Here is a 21,233-nt window from a genome sequence, read left to right as displayed (position 1 = left end):
TATGGACAGATGTGGGCTATTTCTTTGTTATATCTATACATCAATTAAGCAGGTAAAAAGGTCTGGAGCTGATTCTAAGTGTGCCATTTGCATTTGAAAGCTGTTGCTGTGAACACACATCATGCGGTCAAAGAATCTCTCCATACAAGTGAAACAGACCATTGTTAGGCTTCAAAAACAAAACAAATCCATCAGAGAGATAGCAGGAACATTCGGAGTGGCCAAGTCAACAGCTTGGTTCAGTCTGAGAAAAAAACACACTGGTGAGCTCAGCAACATAAAAAGGCCTGGATGTCCACGGAGGACAACAATGGTGGATGATCAGAGGATCCTCTCCATGGTAAACCCTTTCACAACCAGCCAAGTGAAGACCACTCTCCAGGAGGTAGGCGTCTCACTGTCAAAGTCTACAAACAAGAGAAGACTTCACGAGAGCAAATACAGAGGGTTCACCACAAGGTGCAAATGAGGCCTGATTAGACTTTGCCAAAAAACACTTAAAAAAAGCCAGACAACTTCTGGAAAAGCATTCTTTGGATGGCTGGAATTAAGATCAACCTGTACCAGAATGATGGGAAGAAAAAAGTATGGGGAAGGCTTGGAACAGCTCATGATCCAAAGCATACAACATAGGGGGATATGGACATACTCTTTGCCCAGATTCAGCCAAATGCACAGAGTTGATTGGGCAGTGCTTCATAGCACAAATGGACGATGACCCAAAACATACAGCAAAAGCAGCCCAGTTTTTGAAGGTAAAAAAGTGGAATATTCTGCAATGGCCAAGTCAATCTCCTGATTTCAACCCGATTGAGCATGTATTTCACTTGTTGAAGACAAAACTAAAGGCAGAAAGACCCACAAACAAACAACAACTGAAGGCAGCTGCAGTAAAGGCCTGGCAAAGCATCACAAAGGAGGAAACCCAGTCTCTGGTGATGTCTATGAGTTCCAGACTAAAGGCAGTCTTTGCTTGCAAGAGATTCTCAAAAAAATATTAAAAACGAAGATTTTATTTATGATTTCATTTATTTGTCCAATTTTGAGCATTTTATGTTATATTTTGTTCAACCCCTTGAATTAAAGTTTAAAGTCTGTACTTCAATCACATCTTGATTGTTTTATCTCAAATCCATTGTACTGATGCATAAAGGCAAAAGCACTAAAACTCATATATTTCATATATCAGGTCCAAATACTTCCGGACCTGATTGTACATGTCAATTGTGTAAAGAAGGTAGACATTAACTGTGTACAGATATTTATTTCAGAACATGTGTATTTTTCATAAATGTCACAAAATTTTAAAGTGACAATTACCATGTGATTTAATTGTTATAAATTTATACAGGTTATTTATTGCACAGCAATAAATTAGGCCTTACATAAACTTTATGTTTGTTTGGTTTTTTGGATGTAAAATTTGTTCAGCAAACACAGATTGTGTTGTTTGGGCAATATTGGTGGCAATGTATTTATTTATTTATTGGGTCATTTTTGTAAAGTTCTTTATTATTCTTTTTTTTTTTTTTTTAGCAATGCTGATCTTACCTGGGGATAATGTGTGACAACTAGCCCCAGCCCCCTTACCTGAAAAAAAAAAATTACAGTCATAAATGGACTGAACAGTATATATGGCAACACTGCTGCATATTATCGGTGTTTATCAGATTTCAGTATACTTTGTGGCCTCAACCACATTTAGAGAAACAAATAAAACAAAATCCTGATTATTACAGTCATGTCTGGGTATTGCAGCAGGAGGCTCAGCACATACAGAAAACACACACTCACACCTGCACACACACCTATTATATACACACCGGCCTGAGTGACTAACCTGGCAAAGCATCACCTGTGCTGAGTAGCTGCAGGTGGGGGTATAGCTCAGTGGTAGAGCATTTGACTGCAGATCAAGAGGTCCCCGGTTCAAATCCGGGTGCCCCCTCTTTTTCCCAGAACTCTTAAAAGTTAACAGAAACTTCTAGTAGAGGGTTTTCAAATAGACTTTGGGCATACATACACCAAACATTTGAAACCTGCCACGAATATTAACTAGAAATAACACAAAGACAGGACCTGCTTACCACAAACAGACCTGGATACATTCTTGGATGCATAAAGTTTCTTTCTCTCTCTTTTTTAGATTTTACTTCAAAAGTTTTGAAACTCAAGCCAACTGTTTGTTGTTGTTTAGGCCAAAAAGCACAGTAGTAAGATGACAATTAAAGTTATGTGAATATTATTGCACAGAATCGAACCCGGGACAAACTGCTTTGTAAAAAGAAAACAGATACAGGCAAACTCACTGAGCTACATACAGTTATCTGTTACAACGCACAACTTAATCTGATGAAAGTGTCATGAAATCAAAATGTTTACTGTATATAGAGAGGATTGCATGTAGTTGTGTACTTAGCCACTTGATGTCGCCCCAAACAAAGGTGAAACAGATCGGAGAACTACCAGACTTTCAAGTTCGGAACAAACTCAAGCAGAAACATGCGCCTTGTTAAAAGACACGCGCCTTAGAAATAAAAACAATGAATATGTTCCAAAATCAACTAAGAATACATAAAAAAATACAAAACATATTTGATTTCATTTTATATTTATTCAGAACTTCAGAATATAAAGTGGTGTCATGTATTCTAAGCTTTATGGTATTGTTCTTGTGAAATCAGAACAATGTTTTAATGGAAACTGGTTTCCTCAAGCTTAGTGTGATTAATTTGCTCATTTCAGCCCCATACAAATTGCAATGGAATACTATGTGACTTGATTTGCAGTCGCACATTTCGTAATGTCACAGCATTTTATTTAAAAAAAATGGATCGGTTCCTTGTGCCAAGTAGTCTAGGCCAGCCCCCGACTATGGATTTTTCTAGTAAACTAGTCGAACGTTTATATTATTAATATAATAACCTACTAAACCATCTTTTAATAAGCATTTAGGCGTATTATAGCCTACATTCCGCGCTCAAGCGTGCGCATAAAGCTTGCTGCAAAGCACCGGCAAAAGTAATAATTATGAATACATCGGGGAAAAATAAGACATTTTAATTATTTATTACTAAACTAGTGCTTTCTCAGTTAGTGTCGGCTGCAAACGCCGGCGCTGACTCTCCATCTCCACAGTAGGCTAATGGACGTGCACATTTTCATAGTGACTACATAATCAGAGAAGATTTGTTTTTTATTTGAATTAGTTCGTAGTAGACATTTCAAGCTTTCTATAGATTTCTATATTTCTATAGTTTCAGTTTAGTTTATGTCTGTGAGCCGGTTCATTGTTGCGAGTGCGCTCCATCCACAGAGACTGCATGAGACGACAGAAAGCACATCCAAAAATGAATAAGTATTTGAAGTTCTTTCTGCAGGAGAAAAAAAAAAAAAGATTGCGTGGGCGCCCCCATGTCATAAATTAAGCCTGATAATAGGCCTACTACACTCCTCATAAATAGCCTACTTGAAATGCGCCTACAGCGATTTTATTATTAATATAATAATAATAATAACAACAACCTGTTCTGGTCATATTACTGACTACTATTGCCCAGCCCCTCCTGTCATTGATCTAGCATCCTCTGAGCACCTGCGTTTAAAATTCTCCGGCGCCGCCCCGATTATAAATGTTACTTTATGTCAGAAGGTAGCAAACCGTGACTGTTAAAATGTAACTGATATCTAATTCATTCAATCGAGAGATTCGTTCAAAAACAAAACAAGTTCATATATTTCAAATATTTTTTACATATTTTTATTTTAATTGGCTCATTTATAACATTTTACACTCATTTAAATAAAACATTTTGTAAGAAACCTAAGTGAAGTAGCCTACATATTATTTTGTATTTGTCTAATGTTTTGCTTTTGAATCTTGGGAGAACCCTGATCTCTTCTAAAAATCAATTATCCAGAGTCTTAATAAATAGGCTATCTGGCATCTACTAACTGTTTCTAATATTAAAATGTAGACTAGGATGTAAAAGGTACAAACTTACACACTTTATTTAGTACAATAACAAGGATTTGGTACATTTATAATGCATTAATAATGCCACTTCTAATCCATCGTGTGAAGGTGTCCACCTCCCCCCGCCCACCCCGTCTTCGCCCCCCCCCCCTTCATTTGGTACGTTCCGCGATCCATGAAGCAAAGAACCTAAAGCCTCATGACTTTACATCTCAGTAACATGCAGATACAAGGCCTGATTACAAACACACACCCAAACTGACTACATAAGCAATTATTTCATTATTTTGCACTCACTTAATGACACAGCAGAAGGAGAAAACATGGATAGACTGTCATCAGCTTTACTCACTCAACAAGTCTACACTGTCATCAATGGAAGCAGCAACTCATTTATCCCATGGGCATCTAAACCATTGTATGTGGGTGGGACAAGACCCTCTCATTTTTAAAGTCCAATGATATTGGAACCACTCACTTACCTCTAATTCAGTACATATGTCTGTTCACTTTTCAATGTGCCATCAGTCAAACCCATTCCACTCGAGGAATGCCCTAATAAATTAAACTCCATTCTGCATTTTTGCTACAGCTACATATTTTGCTACATATTTGGCAACGCTATTGCATAATATCAGATTACAGTATACTTTGTGGCCTCAACCACATTTAGAGAAACAAATAAAACAAAATCCTGATTATTACAGTCATGTCTGGGTATTGCAGCAGGAGGCTCAGCACATACAGAAAACACACACTCACACCTGCACACACACCCATTATATACACACCGGCCTGAGTGACTAACCTGGGAAAGCATCACCTGTGCTGAGTAGCTGCAGGTGGGGGTATAGCTCAGTGGTAGAGCATTTGACTGCAGATCAAGAGGTCCCCGGTTCAAATCCGGGTGCCCCCTCTTTTTCCCAGAACTCTTAAAAGTTAACAGAAACTTCTAGTAGAGGGTTTTCAAATAGACTTTGGAGATAACATACACCAAACATTTGAAACCTGCCATGAATATTAACTAGAAATAACACAAAGACAGGACCTGCTTACCACAAACAGACTTGGCTGCATAGTTTTTTTCTCTCTCTTTTTTAGATTTTACTTTAAAAGTTTTGAAACTCAAGCCAACTGTTTGTTGTTGTTTAGGCCAAAAAGCACAGTAGTAAGATGACAATTAAAGTTATGTGAATATTATTGCACAGAATCGAACCCGGGACAAACTGCTTTGTAAAAAGAAAACAGATACAGGCAAACTCACTGAGCTACATACAGTTATCTGTTACAACGCACAACTTAATCTGATGAAAGTGTCATGAAATCAAAATGTCTACTTTACTGTATTTAGAGAGGATTGCATGTAGTTGTGTATTTAGCCACTAGATGTCACTCCAAACAAAGGTGAAACAGATGAGAGCACGCTGATTAGCAAGAATCTGGTGGAAGGTCTGAAATCTGAATATTATAAGACAAATAGACACTTTGTAACATGTTCACTTAATCTTACCTTAAATCAGTTTTTTTTTTTTTTAGCAAGAGTGTGGCCATACCAAAGTAATCGGAATATTGCAGTCATTTGGCAATTTAATTGTCGTTACTGAGGACAATGCAGACTACAGTTAAAGACTATTTACTACAGTTCAGTAATAATCTATTTATATAGAGGTTTTTGTCAACTTAAAGGCTGGAATACACTGTGCATCATAAATGACTGAGGATCAAACTACCAGACTTCAAGTTGTTCTGAACACAACGAACTCTAAAGTCTAAAATCGCCTCAAAATATTAAACGTTTGATACACTGATCTATAAAATGATATAATAATATGTAATATAGATCAGTGGTATGATATCATCTTTTATATATTAATTTCTTGAAGCCAAAAGTAGGAGTCTGTGCATGAAATTTTCTGTGAAATCTGTTCACCATCAATCAAGAGGTCCCTTGTTCAAATCTGGGTGCCCCCTATGTGAGTTCTTCTTTATTGTAATCAGATCACATGGTTAGATGCAAGAAACCAATATGAATACACATATAACTAATCACAAATGTGACCCTGGACCACAAAACCAGTCTTAAGTGTCAATTTTTCAAAATTGAGATTTATACATCATCTGAAAGCTGAATTAATTATCTTTCCATTGATTTATGGTTTGTTAGGATCAGACAATATTTGGCCAAGACACAACTATTTGAAAATCTGGAATCTGAGGGTGCAAAAAAATCAAAATACTGAGAAAATCGCCTGGAAAAGTTGTCCAAATGAAGTTCTTAGCAATGCATATTACTGATCAAAAATGAAGTTTTTATACATTTACGGTAATAAATTTACAAAATATCTTAGTGGATCATGATCTTTACTTAATATCCTAATGATTTTTGGCATAAAAGAAAAAATTATAATTTTGACCCATTCAATGTATTTTTGGCTATTGCTACAAATATACCCCAGCGACTTAAGACTTAAGTTTTGTGGTCCAGGGTCACAAATCTGAACAATAATATAAGCAAAGAACCTGAAGTCTTCTGCAAACCTTCATGACCTTAAATCTCACCTACCAGTAATATGCAGATACAAGGCCTGATTACAAACACACACCCAAACTGACTACATAAGCAATTATTTCATTATTTTGCACTCACTTAATGACACAGCAGAAGGAGAAAACATGGATAGACTGTCATCAGCTTTACTCACTCAACAAGTCTACACTGTCATCAATGGAAGCAGCAACTCCCACTTATCCCATAGACACATTTTAAATAATGAGACATGCCCATCTAAAATACTTTTACAATAGGTCACCTACATATATTTCATCAGCACATCAAGAAATTTACACAGGTCTGTAGGCTGAAGTACTGTATAGTATTAACAACATTTAATAGGTTTGTTAAATATTAAAAGGTAAGGCTTAAAGGATTAAAACGATACACATGCCTCTCAGTCATTTGGTTAAGCGTATCTTGAGCAATGCTATCCAAATATTTGTACTCAACCTGTGCTGTATGTTATTCCATTAAATAAATCACTATTTATTACTGCAGTTTTTAAGAAAACACTGCGTACAGCTTTATTTGTATATATTCTATATGTGAAATGGTTTCATATTACAATAGAATCTGTTATTTTGTGAGGGTAGGCATACAAATATTGTGTTATAATTCATGGTCTAATTTAAAGAGAATAAATTATACTTATTTTCTCATACTTATGTATACTAATACATAAGAAAATGTATTTTGAAATTTGAACCACCCTAAAACTGATAAAATCTCTGGTGCTCCTGTAAAGATTTACTAAGTTTAGCACATCACCTATAAAGGAGTGCAAATTAGATCTCACCTTTGTGAGTCATAAAAAAACAAGCTATTGAGAAACCTTGATTAATGTAAAACACTGGGGGCAGATCGTCCAGTGACAATGATATATATACCTTAATACATTAGCAAATCAAAATGCACACAACATGCATAGCAAAGAGGTCCATTGTTGGCTTTAATGCATTTGCATATGGATCTATAAAAGGTCAGGACAGATTATCATCTGAATGATCAATGCAAATTGAGCTGTAGTCAGCTTCTGTTTGATCTGATAATCATTGATTGTCTTTCTCTGGCTTGGTCTGCGTCTCTATTTTACCTACTCAACAGTCATATACATTTTGAACCAGGCTAAGTATATTTGTCAGAGACAAAGGCATGTTTTTAGTAGATTTTTATTTGTACAAAACTTTTTGTACAAAATTACATATGAAAACATACTATGAATATCCAGTATACTTTCAAAAATAAAATACTTGAACACTTGTCCCTTCTGCATGCTCGCATCTCTAGAACATACACGAATCAATTCCCTTTAAATACTTCAAGTAATGCTTGTTCAATAGCTTAGTGGCTCATCATGAATCAGTACAGTCATGTGAACCATCACCCCCCACCACCCCTTTGAGATGGATGCCTGTAGACAATAACTCCACGTGAGAAGCGGAGCCGTCAGCACAGCCGGAGGTGAATACAGTGGCGACAACACATCATGATCAGGTCAGATCATTTCAAAAGTCAGTAATGTAAATGTAAACATGTGGACCTCTAGAACGGAGTCGCATAATGTACAAACACAAACGTTTATACAGACACACACATTCTCTCTCTCTCTCACTCACTCACTCACACACACACACACAGAGTCTCCAGGCTCGTTCTGGTATCCAGAGTCAGTGGATGAAGCGTGTTCCTCCAGGATTCAGTATTTGAAGATTATTCAGACAGAGGCACCGAGAGCTGGATGAAAGTCTTAAGTAGGCCTGATCTCTCTTTTAGCAGTTCCAGAGGTTTAAGAAGCACCGTTGCTGGACTAATTCGCCACAACACGGGAGCGCATCCAATCCAAACTGGCTGGTAAGCTGTAGGGGGAAGAGAAAGAGGTGGGTACAAATTAAATACATAGGCTTTCACTCAGATCAGGGACTTGGAAACATTTTAAACAAGCAAACCACTCAGGTAAACATACACACTCCTAGAAAACACACATACCCTTCTCCAGTGAGTGCGCAGCAGGCCTGGACATGCCAGGAGCGAGCGTTGAGCGAGCTGAGAGTCAGACTCTGAGAGATCTCTGCAGCAGACATGCTGTCCTTCATGTCCTGCTTATTCGCCAAAACCAGCACAGATGCGTTCTGCAGATCCTGTGTGGACACACAAGGAGGAGAAGCAATGAAATTAAACTGTCAACATTAAAGAATAATGTTCAAAACAGCTAAGACTAGTGCTAGTCTCACTTGGGCTGGTCTAACCCAACCCTAAAAGCCTGACTGAATCATTTGTTTGCATATTTAAAAAGTACACAAAGTCTCTAGATGATATTTAAAATCACGTGTTAAAATGTTGTCAATAAAATGTTTGTTATATTGGTGAATATAAATGAAAACAAAAAAACAAAACATTATTTCATGTCCATTTAGTGAAAAGAAAAAACAACAACAACATGGAAAACATGCGTTATTTGCATGGTTTTATCAAAATTTTAAAGTATTCTACTATCAAAGAGGCTATGGTTTCTCCAATTGAAAACAATGCCTTTTTAAGTAGAGATTTTATTTTGAATCAAGGAGATTTTTTTTTTTTTTAACTGAAATGAAGCTGAAATAAAAATAAAACAAATATTTGATGGAAAAACAAACTAAATGAAAATTATAAATGTTGCTTTGGCAGCTAACTGAAACAAGTTTAAGTTCAAGCACTAAAATTACAAACTGTAAATAAAGTAACTACAGCTAAAACTGAAATAAAAATAAAATTAACCCTAAATAATAATAATTAAAAAAAAAAAGGGAAAACATTTTATAAAATGACAAAAGCATTATAACTACAATTAAACCTAGAACTACAATTAAAACTTAGAAATATAAGAAACAATTGAAAATACGGATTAAAAAATATATAAAAATAGTTCAACTGTTTTGAACATACTCAAAGTCTAAATAAACATTAATACTGAACCCAGACCCTGATACTTAACATGCAAAGTGCATGAAATACCCATTCATAACAACTGTCATGAAGCAGCTGAATGCAAACTAACCTCGTGTGAAAGCATGCGATGAAGCTCCTCTTTAGTTACAGTAAGGCGTTCTCGATCAGTGCTGTCAACCACCAGGATGACAATCTGTTACATTTAGAGAGGCAGATTATACATTTTATAAAGACTATAAAGTTGATAATAATATATTGCATCTGCCTCTAAGCAGTAGGGAAACAACAATCATGAGAATTTTACATATTTCCTGTCACATTAGCAAGGCATGCAGGTTGATAACACACACCTCTGTATTACAGTAATACGAGTTCCAGGTAGCTCTGAGACTCTCCTGACCACCAATGTCCCAGACGAGGAAGCGTGTTTTCTTTACAGCAATTTCCTCAACGTTGCTGCCAATTGTGGGAGAAGTCTGCACGGCTTCTTTAGTTAAACTAGAAAAAACACGGTGTACAAGGTTCAAAAGCTGAGTGAAAACAGGTAACGTAATAACAGACTGACAAAAGTCATGTGCTTCTCCTGTTTATGCTTTCAGAAAGAAAAAAATACTCACAACTGGTAGAGGATGGTGGTCTTCCCGGCATTGTCCAAACCGACAATAATTACTTTGTGTTCTAAAAAGAGAGAGAGAAAAAAAAGACACGTTTGATTAATCTATTCTGTATGACATTAATGTCAGCTGATAACATCGACCCGATTAACATCCACGCAATGCATTTCTAAGAACAGTGTTCAGTGATCTATATCTGGGTTTAGCAAAGTTCAGAAAAGTTGGTTATTTTGTTCCAGAATACCTCCAAGTAAGCAAAACACCTACGATCTTTGAACCTCACTGGCATGTACAATCTTATCTGACATGTGTACAGACATAACACAGACTTGCATAAACATATGCATTTTGTCAATGACATGTTAGTGCCACTAAAATGGGCTTTTAACATTCGAAACCCGGGTCAGTATTAAACCCTGGGTAATCTTGTTTAACAGTTCATCCTGTTAAGGTTGAAAAAAATTACAATGTACATTTATAAACATTCTGGATTTACTTTCTTATTTGGCTATTTATGAAATCAGTAGCATTGACTGGACTAAAAGTACAATCAAGGTGACAATATGAACTTATTATACATGTGTGAAAGTTTTGAGTGGAAGTCGTTTTAAATCTGAAAAACGTACAGTAAAAACAAGTTAGGACTAATTAGTGTCGCTGCTAGACTGATCAAACGACGCGTGCGAGATTCAGAAAACAAACCAAGCTCATGAATATTCAATGACTACGAGCTGAGGACGTTTGTGATTGGTTGCGTTACTAAACAAAACCATAATCCATAGTTAGAAGTGTCTACAGTCTTATAAAATGACAAACAATGTTCACAGTGGCCTTTATCCGGAGTTTGAAAACACGTTAAGCGTTAAGAACTCAAGAGCTGTATTAGTAAAAGCCCTGAAGAGAACAATGTTACCTGGTTAATGTTCTTGTGACTGAAAGCAAGTAAACCATCTCGACTACAGCCATAACAAGACCACTTTAACATCATATTAAACGTTGCTGAAATACTTACCCTGCGAAATCAGAATAATAAAAATAGTCTCACCTCTGTCTCCGAACACAGTCATCAGTTTGGCGAACAGAAGCCCCATCTCCGAAGGCAGCGAGTGGTTTAAAAGGCCGGGTTTGTCGATCGATCACACCGGGACTTCTGAATTCTCCGAGCGCTGGAGTGAATCTGATCTTCTGGTTCCTTTGATTCTTCAAATCCGGGCTGTAAATACTTTACTAGGTTCAAACAACGATCGACAGTAACGTTATTCCCCTTGTTCTTGTTGTTCTGTATTCTCAAACAGATCGTTAAGACGCGCGAACTTATGGTCGAAACGTTAGGAGAGTCTTTCCCTGAGCGTCTGGTGTCTGCTCCGATACAGCAAACCGGGCCGGAGCACGGAGTCTGGTCGTGTTTTCCGTGGGCGTCTTCACTCCGCGCATTTAAACGACGCGTGCTGACGCAGAGGCGCGTCACGCGTTTCAGGGGTAGATTGAACGACAAACTCTCATTGGACGTCCACGGCCATGACGCAGTTTTCCGTAACGTTCCATTTATCCGTATTTGGAACGGGGCGGGCGTTCTTCGATAGTGTGGCGTTTTACTTTCGCGTTACAGGGGAATTTGAGAGGAAGTTTAATCGGAAAGTAAAAGAGAGCTCAAGGAATTCCCTGGACTCTCTGTAAATTAGTTTCTGTCATGTGATCATCTTTCTGATATAAAATCAGATAACTGGCTCAAATCAATAACCTTACTTGACATTTTCTTCTGACCTCAATGATTCTTTATCAACCCTTATACAACCAGAAATCAATCACAGACAGAACAAAACAACAACCAAAACAATATTATTGACTGTGGTATATTGATTTGAAATGAACTAAATCAAATACTTTATGTGACCATAAGCCACAAAACCAGTCATAAGGGTCAATTTTTCGAAACTGAGATACGACTATTTGAAAATCTGGAATCTGAGCATGCAAAAAAAAAAAAAAAAAAATCGCCTTTAAAGTTGTCCAAATGAAGTTCTTACTAGCGATGTATATTACTAAGTTTTGATATATGTACGGTAGGAAATTTACTAACATGATCTTTGGCATAAAAGAAAAATCGATAATTTTGACCCATACAATGTATTGCTGGCTGTTGCTACAAATATACCCCAGCGACTTATGATTGTTTTTTTTTTTTTTTTATGGTCCAGGGTCACATATTATCGCAAGTGATGAAACCACATTGTTTCCATAATGTCATGTTCTGCTCTTTCTATTCCTCTTGATGTGATCTGAGCAAGATGAGTTTCCTGTTGCCACCGTTCTTCTAAGAGAGTTGAGCCGAATCAGGTTTCTTGCACACTCACACCTGAAGCCTTGTGTTTTCACAGAATGAGTCTGTGTTTTGATCACTTTGGGTAGTCGACTTAAATGCCATGGTATGTGGAATAATGTGACAATGTGAAAACATCTGCTACAGGAAGAACAGAAGCATGCGACACAGAGTGCATGCAGATCAGCGTGCAAATGCACGAGTGTGGTTAAGTGTCTTCCGCACATCTGGGCAAGAATTGTGTAAAGTCTTGTTGTGGTGTGGTGTTTTTTCATGTAGGCCTACCCACTTGTGAACAGAAGCCGTTGTTGGTTCAGGTGAAGATGTTTGTGTTCAGACAAAAAGGAAGAAAATACATTTTATGCATAAATCACAATTTCCAGACAATGCAATCATATTTTGCATGCTATGAAAGAAATCTATTAATGAAAATTGTGTCATCATTTGTTCCAAACCTGTATGAACCAAACAGTAGCCACTGACTTCCATAGAATAAAAAAAATAAAGTGGAAGTCAATTGCTACCGTCAATTGTTTGGTTACCAACATTCTTCAACATATCTTCCTTTGTGTTCAACAGAAGAAAGAAACTCACACAGATTTGGAACAAGTGGAGAGTGATTAAATGAAGACACAATTTTTCATTTTTGGGTGAACTATCCCTTTAAGATGGTTTGATCAGAAACTTTGCATGATCAGCATGTACTATACAGTTGACTCGTGTGAATTCAGGGTTTCGACTGTAAACCAGGATTGCCCCCATAAATGAGAGGTGATAGCCATCTTTTCAATTCTTCCTCGCGCCCCGCTGTCTCTATCCTGCATTGTTTCCTTGCTCCTTCCTTTTTGTTTCTTCCTGACCCCCCACCACCACATACTCTTTCTCACCCTGTCCACCCCCATCACTTCACACCATTACCTCACTCCCCTCTATTTACACTTTGTCATCCCTTCTTCTCATGTTTCTCACAAGTCCCTAGTGGATCTATACCAGCGGTTCTCAGAGGCTCCAACACAATATTTTAAGGCCTCCCCTGCATATACGCTAAGATACTTCTGGTATCTCTGTTGTAATTAAGACTAAGTTGCTTTTTTCATTGATATATTAAATGTATAAATGTGGCTAATTAGTTAAACATATACTAAAAATAAAATATTTACTATTTTTAATATTTAAAATTTCATGTAATATACCAAATTGCGGAACCATTATAATTCCAAAAGTTTCAACAACTGAATGTTCTTCAATAAAACCAAAAGTTATTGAAGGAGAATAAAAATACATTTGATTTCAGCTTCCATCTTGATTTTTTTAGCATTTCAATTTGGATTAGAGTTTGATAATTTTATTATATTCATTTATAAGTTTAACTCATTTTAAGCCATCCTTGGATGTTCACTGAAGCCCCCTGGTTGAGAATTACTGATACTTTTCATCCATATTTATAGGTGACTAAATGAAATGAAAATAGCAAAGGCACAGGGAAAAGTTGATCCAGATTAAAATTTTTAATTAAAATATGAATTTATCCACAGATTAAAAACAAAAAGTAAAATGGAGCTACAATCAGGCACCAAAGAATACGTCGGTTTTCCTTATATTTTGAAACAATTGCGATAATGCAACAATAACATTATTTAGTAAGCTATCTACTTGTATATTTAGCGAATTTCATCATGATGATCTTTTCAAACATAGGTGAGGGTAAAAAGAGGCTCAAAGACATTCACCAAGGCTCTGGTTACATAAAATAGTAAAGACTCCAGATTTTCTCCCATTTCATACACACACACATACAGTCCTGGCTTAGAAATTGGCCACAGAGATAACAACACAAATAGCAGTAGCATTAGCATGAGTTTGGCAGTAGGATGTGTGTATGTACGTCACTGTTGAGTTTGTATTCAGCTTCTCAGCCTGTGAAGTGAATCCTTAAACTGTCATGCAATAAACAGCTTGTTTAAACTTCAAATGGCTAGCAGTGCAAACATGTTGCTATGATAAGGTAAATGCAGTGTAGACTACTATCACACAACAACAACAACTATATGTGTTGCACTGAGTTAAGACAACCCACCATGTTTATGGTGGGAGTGGCCTGATGAGAGATTACGGCACTTGTGATTGGTTGGCCTGTGTGACTGACGTGCAAATAAGGCAGAACATGTTTCCAATGGCAGTGGGACACCAGCGGCACAAATGCTAAAAGCCCTTGAGCAGGCACAGAAGACTGGACAGAGCCGGTTACAATCAACACAAAGCTATTTGTGTTCGACTTTAGCGGTGGTCTCAATCATTTTGGGCTTTTAGTTCTAAAATTTGACCCTCTTAATTGTCTTATTTATATTTGCATATTAGCCTTTTAGAACTGCTAGTGGATCTGGATTAACATCTGTTGATGCACGTTAGCCCTATTAAACTATAGCACGTGAGCACCACAGCACCCCTTGTGGATTGGAGGAGTACACAGCAGCGGTGGAGCTCGGTAAAGGTTTTAGCAGGCTAAAATCTGGATAGACCTTTTGAGACAATAAATAAAATAAATAGAATCAAATACGAAACAAAAGCACGCTCTGCAGTAGTGTAGTCTGGGAAAACGAATTGGTGGATCACTCCCAAGACTACTGTGTATCAGAAAGACCCTTTTTAAGACTACAGAGGATGCACACGCGCGCACACATACGCACCCGACCACCGAACCATATGAACGCACACATACGTTTGCAAGATTTTGGTTATACATTCTGAATCGTATTTAATGCTCAGCGAGAACAGTTACTAACCTTATAATGATTAGGAGTCATGCAGTACTATACAAAAGTAAAATAGAAATGAAGAAAGGTTCTCCTGCTTATTCTCCTCAAAAAACAGATTTAAACTAAATTAGGGTGACCATACGTCCTTATTTTCCCAGACATGTCCTGGCTGGGATTTCTAAAGTCAGACTCCGATATCAACAATGCGTGAGTTTCTGAGTTTGCTGGGATCAGAACGACTTGAAAATCTGGTAGTGTGTGATCCTTAGTCGTCCAATATATAACGCCTGGTTTTTCCTCTGTAACTATTTACAAAGTCTATGACGCTTAGTGTTTTTAAATCTGTTCAGATTTTAAAAGTTGTGTAGTGTATTCAAGCCTTTATTTAAAAAATAAATGTACTTTCCTTTTTATTTACTGTATTTAGAAATCCTGGCCAAACCGATAGCCTCGTGGTTTGTGCGTCGACATATAGCGCAACTGCGCTCACGGCGACCTGAGTTCGATTCTTGCCTTGAGGTCCTTTGCCGACCCTACTCCCCTCTCTCCACCCAATACTTTCCTGTCATCTCTCCACTGTCCTCTCAGAATAAAGGCAGAAAAAAGCCCAAAAATATAACTTAAAAAAAGAAAAGAAATCCTGGCCAAGAAGAAAGACTTGCCGAGAAAAAGAGAACATGAGGTCACCCTCAAATATGTAATGACCGATAGCTTTGTTAGCGTTATGTGAATGTCGTGAGTGTTAGCTGTACAGCGGTAGTCAATGATTGTGTGTATCTCTGGGTTGTAAACAGATCCAACTATAGAGATTCTATTTAGTGTCGCTCTAAACAACTCCTCACCCTCGTCTCATGTAAACCTGCTCTAGCGAATGTACACATCTCTGCTCCACTCCTCCTGGTTATGGTTGCGGCCTGTCGTCGCTCCGCCGCCTTCTGCGTCTTGAGAGTAGCGCTCCCTCAGCTTGCCTCGTCCACGCTGGTGCTGATTGGCTGGTGGTGGGACCATGTTGAGGTTCTCCTGGTCAGGCTCTGCCCCTTCATCCTCCCAGGAGGCCTGGCGAGGAGCGTGGTGGGCGGGGTTTAGACGGTAAGAGCGGCACGGGTCCGGCTCCTCGTACGGGTCGGTCTCCATGTCGTCGGTGTAGGCGGAATCGCGGCTGCCCTGGGTCTCAGAATCAAATGTATCCTGCCGCGACAGACCTCGGCCTCCGGTTTGCAACTGGCTGCGTGAAGAACGCAGCGGCTGCTTGCCACTCAGGTCACTCTGGTAGTCTTGGAGACTGCCACGTTCAGGCCCTTCCCTCTTCTGTTCTCCATGCACCAGGAATGGCCCCTACAGCAACACCACAACATGCCAATGCACATGCACACACACACACACACACACACACACACACACACACACACACACACACATAAACAGAGCAAGCAGCATGTTAATACAAAGGTTAGAGGTCAGCTTTTTACCTTACAAGTTATTTCAGCAGATCCCAAGCAATACTATAACCTCAATACCAAATGGCATACATAAAATACATTCTTACATTCTTCACTCATGCTATTATGGGAAAAGGCCATTTTGGTAGTGAGATGCCAGGGCTCATAGTATTTTCTAAGTGCAGTCTCTACATTTCATAAAATGCAATTTTAGTATGTAATCATTAATAATTCTCTTGCTTTACTTTAAAATATCTTAAATTCTGTTTTGATTTTCAAAAACAATAGAAAGTTAAATGTATGATAAATAGCAGACATAAACGCACACCATGCACGTAATGTAAAAAATATTAATCATAAGCGCCCTCTAGTGGCCATATCAAACACACCACACAATAAATAGAGCTTTCAACATTTTTAGTGATGATTCAAAAATATTGGGCTAGATTAGCTCATATTAGATCATCTAAATTAGATCAGTCATCTTTGGAGTTAAAAAGCATCTCATATTGCAACCCTCTTCTGAAAAAATTATGTACAAAAATATTGCCCAAAATATTTTATCTTTATTTATCTTTCTATCATCTAAGTTATGTTTATATATTTTTAATAATAATTTATATATATATATATATATATATATATATATAATTTAAATAAACCTAATTAGTGAATCCATTTAAATGTCTTAATATTTGAGGTGCCCTATGACTATAAGAGGATAAACTGACTTTTATTAAAAGAGCATCTCAAAGCTACGTAACTTTGGTCTCCTAGACAACCGTGTAATGGTGAAGACTGAGCAGATGGATGCTCATTTTTCCTTGTTCAGATTGCAGTGAGATAGTTGCAAAAACGCACTGACACACAGGCACTGATCTATCCTCTGTCTCCCTCACTGACTCACTTTTGCACTCGCTGTCTCTCACTTCTGCACGCAGACACACAAACACACACTTTTGTTTAACTTGGGTAAACACTGGCGTCAATGCACATACAATGCACAAGCTTCTGTTAGAATTTCAGCTCAGTGTTAACAGGACAATGGACATGAGTGCGTTTTTCAGAGCTGGTGCCATGGCAGCCTGGAAGAGGGTAGCGATCTGAACTACATTTCCCAGATGGCAAGAGGACACTGTAAAGTCCGGCAGGCGTTTCAAATGAGGGGACATTGTGTGGACAGTGGAAGACTTATGATTATGTTGATCACATATGGGATATTTTGTTTGTGTGTATGTGTGTTGCATTATTTTTATCATTGAGAGATCAGTCAAAGGAGAGGAGCAGAGACAGACAACAGAATTACAGTCGGGCATTTCTATCTCTTGAGCAGCCATCGTTACTTTTCTGTGATTGGGAGACGGGTACGGGACCCTTCAATATTCCATTGTAATCCTGGCCCTGTGTTTAGAGGGCGTGTTCTTCTTCCTGTTGCCCTTGCCCTGTAGCAGGGGAGCCATCGAGGAGCTCCAAGTTGCGACGCAGGGAAGTGAGCACCTGTACCTGCAAGTTGGAGACGGGTTCGGGCGAAGCTGCCAGGGCGGCCGTGGCCATGGTGCGATTGAGCAGAGGGTTGGGTGGGTTGCTGCTTGGAGGGTGTGTAGCCTTCCAGTAGGCCTCCAGGTATTCAGCCAGGTGTTCACATGCATCCTCCAGCTGATTCTCATCTAATATTATGTCAAAAAGCTCCTGAAAAAGAAAAAAGGATGTGTTTTAAAAAGAAAGCAAATATGCAGTCTACATGTTGGAGACAATAACTTTGCATATGACTAGATAAGACTGAATCTATGAGCACCCAAATTTGAAAAATCCTGTATGTGCCTAAGAAGCAAAGAATAAAGAAAGAATTGAAAAAGACGAGGAAATGCAGCTTAGGTATTAAATGTGGGCAAAATGCTTAGTGCAGCTTTCACAACTTTCCAACCACATTAAAACCAATAAAAAACAATTTATACAAATCTAAAAGTGTACATAAATGTTAATCAGTAGAAATCAAAAGTCATATTCTCACAGGAGGACACTGTGCAAGTTTATCAGCTGCCACCATTTGGACGTTGAGATGTTTGGCCTGAGATTTACCCCTGGACTTTATCAGCCTCTGCAACACCTGATCGTGAGGGAGACACAGAAACACAAATATACGTCCAATAAACATGTTCAAACACATTATGGTGTACACATTGAAATGTTTTAATAAAAAAGCATCCTTTTGAGACAAATGTATTGAAACACTTTAAAAAAAATGCTGGGTTGCTTCAACCCAACTTTGGGTCAAATATGGACTAACCTTTGAATTAAAAATTTGTACAAATTTAACCCAACAGTTGGCTTAGTCCATATTTGACCCCAAAACAATCAAGCATTTTTTTAGAGTACTATTCAAAAGTTTTGTGGCCAGTAATTATTTCTTTGAAAGAAATTAATACTTTTATTCAGCAAGGATGCTTTATTGATATTAAATTGATCAAAAGTGACATTTATAATGTAACTGAAAAAAAAAATAATATTTCACAGGTTCAACAAAAAAATAGGTTTGTGTGACACTGAGGACTGTAGTAATGGCTGCTGAAACTTCAACTTTGCATCACAGGAATAAATATATTCAAATAGAAAACACTTATTTTAACTGTAATAATATTTCACAAAATGACTGTGAGCCATCGTGAGCATAAGAGACTTTTTTTTAAAAACATTACAAAAATCACACCGACCACAAACGTCTGAATGGTAATGTGTATATTCAGCTAATGTATACCTTTGGAGAGGCAATCTTGATGTAGACTATGATGGGTGCCAGTGACGTCTTGGCCAATTGAGATGGATGGTTGATTGTGTCGGCATCCAGAGCCACTAACTGGAGTGTCCGGGCCAGCTCAAAGATTCTCTCGATTTCACTCTGTACCTCAGCTGCCAGATCAAATAATAAGAAAATTAATAAGAATATGTCATTATTAATGGATATACAATATATCATAACTACATCCAAGCACAGAAATCTCCACTTAGTGTTCGTCTATTGCACATATTTGCTAACCAAAGTTAATTTACACACTGCAAAATTAATATTCTTAATTTGTATCCTGTCTTGTTTTCTAATTAAAGTATCAAAACATCCTAAAAGGATCATAAAATAACCGAGAAACCAAATTTTCCACTAGTATTTTCATTTAATTTAGCCATACATGTCACTACATTTAATTTTTTTTTTTTTTTGCAGTGTATAGCAGAGAATACTGAATGCACACACAAACACAACTCCATTTGTAATAAGATGAATATCAGGAAGACTTACCTCACAATTTCATTTCATACTCAAACCTATGTTAGTATATATCATGCATGTGGGGGTTATATATGCATGTGTGAGCGTCTGCTCATATGCTAGTTTAGTTCCATTTAACTTTAAGTAAATGGAACGCTGAACAGTATGACAGTAGTCTGCAGAAGACCGGTCACATGCCATGCGCAGCTTTCTGCATTGATCCATGGAAGTCTGTAGAAAGCTGCAGTTATGTAGATCAGTATGTGTGCTTGCGTATGTGGGTGTGAAGTGCTATATGAGAAGTGGCATCACACTTCTTACAGTGAGTCAGAAACTATGCATTCGGTTAATTTTAAAAAGCAGAAAGCCATCCAACTTTTTTGTCGTTACCATTGAAAAAAATGTAATAAAATGTAGTTGAACTACTTTGAAGCTATTTAAGATGAAGATCTCAATTAGTGTGACAGCATCTTTAAAACATTAAAACATAAATACACACAAAACTAAGTCCTACTAACTACCTAACTACAACACCTTAATTAATAGGACTGAATGAAAAACACTGATAAACAACAGTGTTTAACTGGTCCCCAAGCGTATACACCATGAGAGGAAAACCTGGATTCCTCAGAGCGTACAGCGCAATCTAAACACTCTGCACACAAACTGCACATATAATGAAAATATACTTTTCTGGTCAAATGTTATCCAGAATCTATCACTTCATTTACATATACACTAATATTTTTGAATGAAGACTTCTGGGTTTACCAAAACTGCATTTATTTGATTAAAAATGAAGTAAAACAGTAATAATGTGAAATATTCTTACAATATAACCCTTTTCTGTTGTAATATATTTTAAAATGTAATTTATTCCAGAATTTTCAGCATAATTTCTCCAGTCTTCAGTGTCACAATTAATATTTTTGTGGAAACCATGATACATGATTCTATGATGAATCAGAATACTGTCACGTTTGCTTAATTTAATGCACCTTTGCTGAATAAAAGTATTGTTATTGTGTGCAGTATAATGGGGGGAAAAACTACACCACTACTTTACACTGCCATGTGTTGGCAACAATAGCTTGTTATTGGAAAAGCTACAGTGTTTTCAAAACAGTTGAGCTACTGAAAAGTGCTGATAAGTTAGTAGTGTTCTTTTTTTTTAGTTAAAAACACCACGACTTTGCCAATAAATTAAGATTGTTCACTCCAAACTCAAGGAAGAGGGTTAAGTACAGGGACAGATGGATGGAGAGTTAGATGAATGGATGAGGACATGAATGAACTGACAGATGGATGGCCGCAAAAGGGAAAAGGGTGGGATGATAAGATACGTACCCAGTACGTCTGAGGTGAAGAGAAAGAGAGGAGGAGGAAA

At 37.5% G+C, this 21,233-nt stretch overlaps 2 protein-coding genes and 2 non-coding genes across 8 annotated transcripts in view; 2 read left to right on the top strand and 2 right to left on the bottom strand.

Annotated features, from left to right (window-relative positions):
* The first annotated feature begins 1,876 nt into the window (after nucleotides 1–1,876).
* Nucleotides 1,877–1,948, top strand: trnac-gca (transfer RNA cysteine (anticodon GCA)). The gene has a single exon. It is a non-coding gene; the product is annotated as a tRNA-Cys (tRNA).
* Nucleotides 1,949–4,820: 2,872 nt separating this feature from the next.
* Nucleotides 4,821–4,892, top strand: trnac-gca (transfer RNA cysteine (anticodon GCA)). The gene has a single exon. It is a non-coding gene; the product is annotated as a tRNA-Cys (tRNA).
* A 2,791-nt stretch (nucleotides 4,893–7,683) lies between these two features.
* arl5c (ADP-ribosylation factor-like 5C) lies at nucleotides 7,684–11,534 on the bottom strand. The gene is made up of 6 exons (XM_058770076.1): nucleotides 11,115–11,534; nucleotides 10,073–10,133; nucleotides 9,806–9,953; nucleotides 9,565–9,648; nucleotides 8,517–8,668; nucleotides 7,684–8,386 (listed from the first exon to the last, which is right to left on the bottom strand). The coding sequence occupies exons 1-6, from the start codon at nucleotides 11,158–11,160 to the stop codon at nucleotides 8,338–8,340; spliced, it is 540 nt and encodes a 179-aa protein (XP_058626059.1). The 5' UTR covers nucleotides 11,161–11,534; the 3' UTR covers nucleotides 7,684–8,337.
* A 2,330-nt stretch (nucleotides 11,535–13,864) lies between these two features.
* cacnb1 (calcium channel, voltage-dependent, beta 1 subunit) overlaps nucleotides 13,865–21,233 on the bottom strand; it is a 49,641-nt gene continuing 42,272 nt past the window's right edge. For 3 of the 5 annotated variants that reach the window (XM_058769196.1, XM_058769197.1, XM_058769198.1), the window contains 4 exons: nucleotides 19,340–19,491; nucleotides 18,596–18,691; nucleotides 18,088–18,273; nucleotides 13,865–16,480 (listed from right to left, as the gene is read on the bottom strand). In XM_058769196.1, coding sequence (XP_058625179.1) covers nucleotides 16,010–16,480; nucleotides 18,088–18,273; nucleotides 18,596–18,691; nucleotides 19,340–19,491 — 905 coding nt within the window. In that variant the 3' untranslated portion in view covers nucleotides 13,865–16,009. Of the gene's footprint in view, nucleotides 18,274–18,595; nucleotides 18,692–19,339; nucleotides 19,492–21,233 lie in introns of all 5 variants that reach the window. The other 2 variants (XM_058769199.1, XM_058769200.1) reach the window with 1 other exon arrangement.

Source organism: Onychostoma macrolepis, chromosome 03 (assembly GCF_012432095.1).
Source record: "Onychostoma macrolepis isolate SWU-2019 chromosome 03, ASM1243209v1, whole genome shotgun sequence".
NCBI lineage: Eukaryota > Metazoa > Chordata > Actinopteri > Cypriniformes > Cyprinidae > Onychostoma > Onychostoma macrolepis.
Note: the sequence above shows the minus strand (reverse complement) of the source record. Positions and strands in the feature narration are given on the sequence as shown.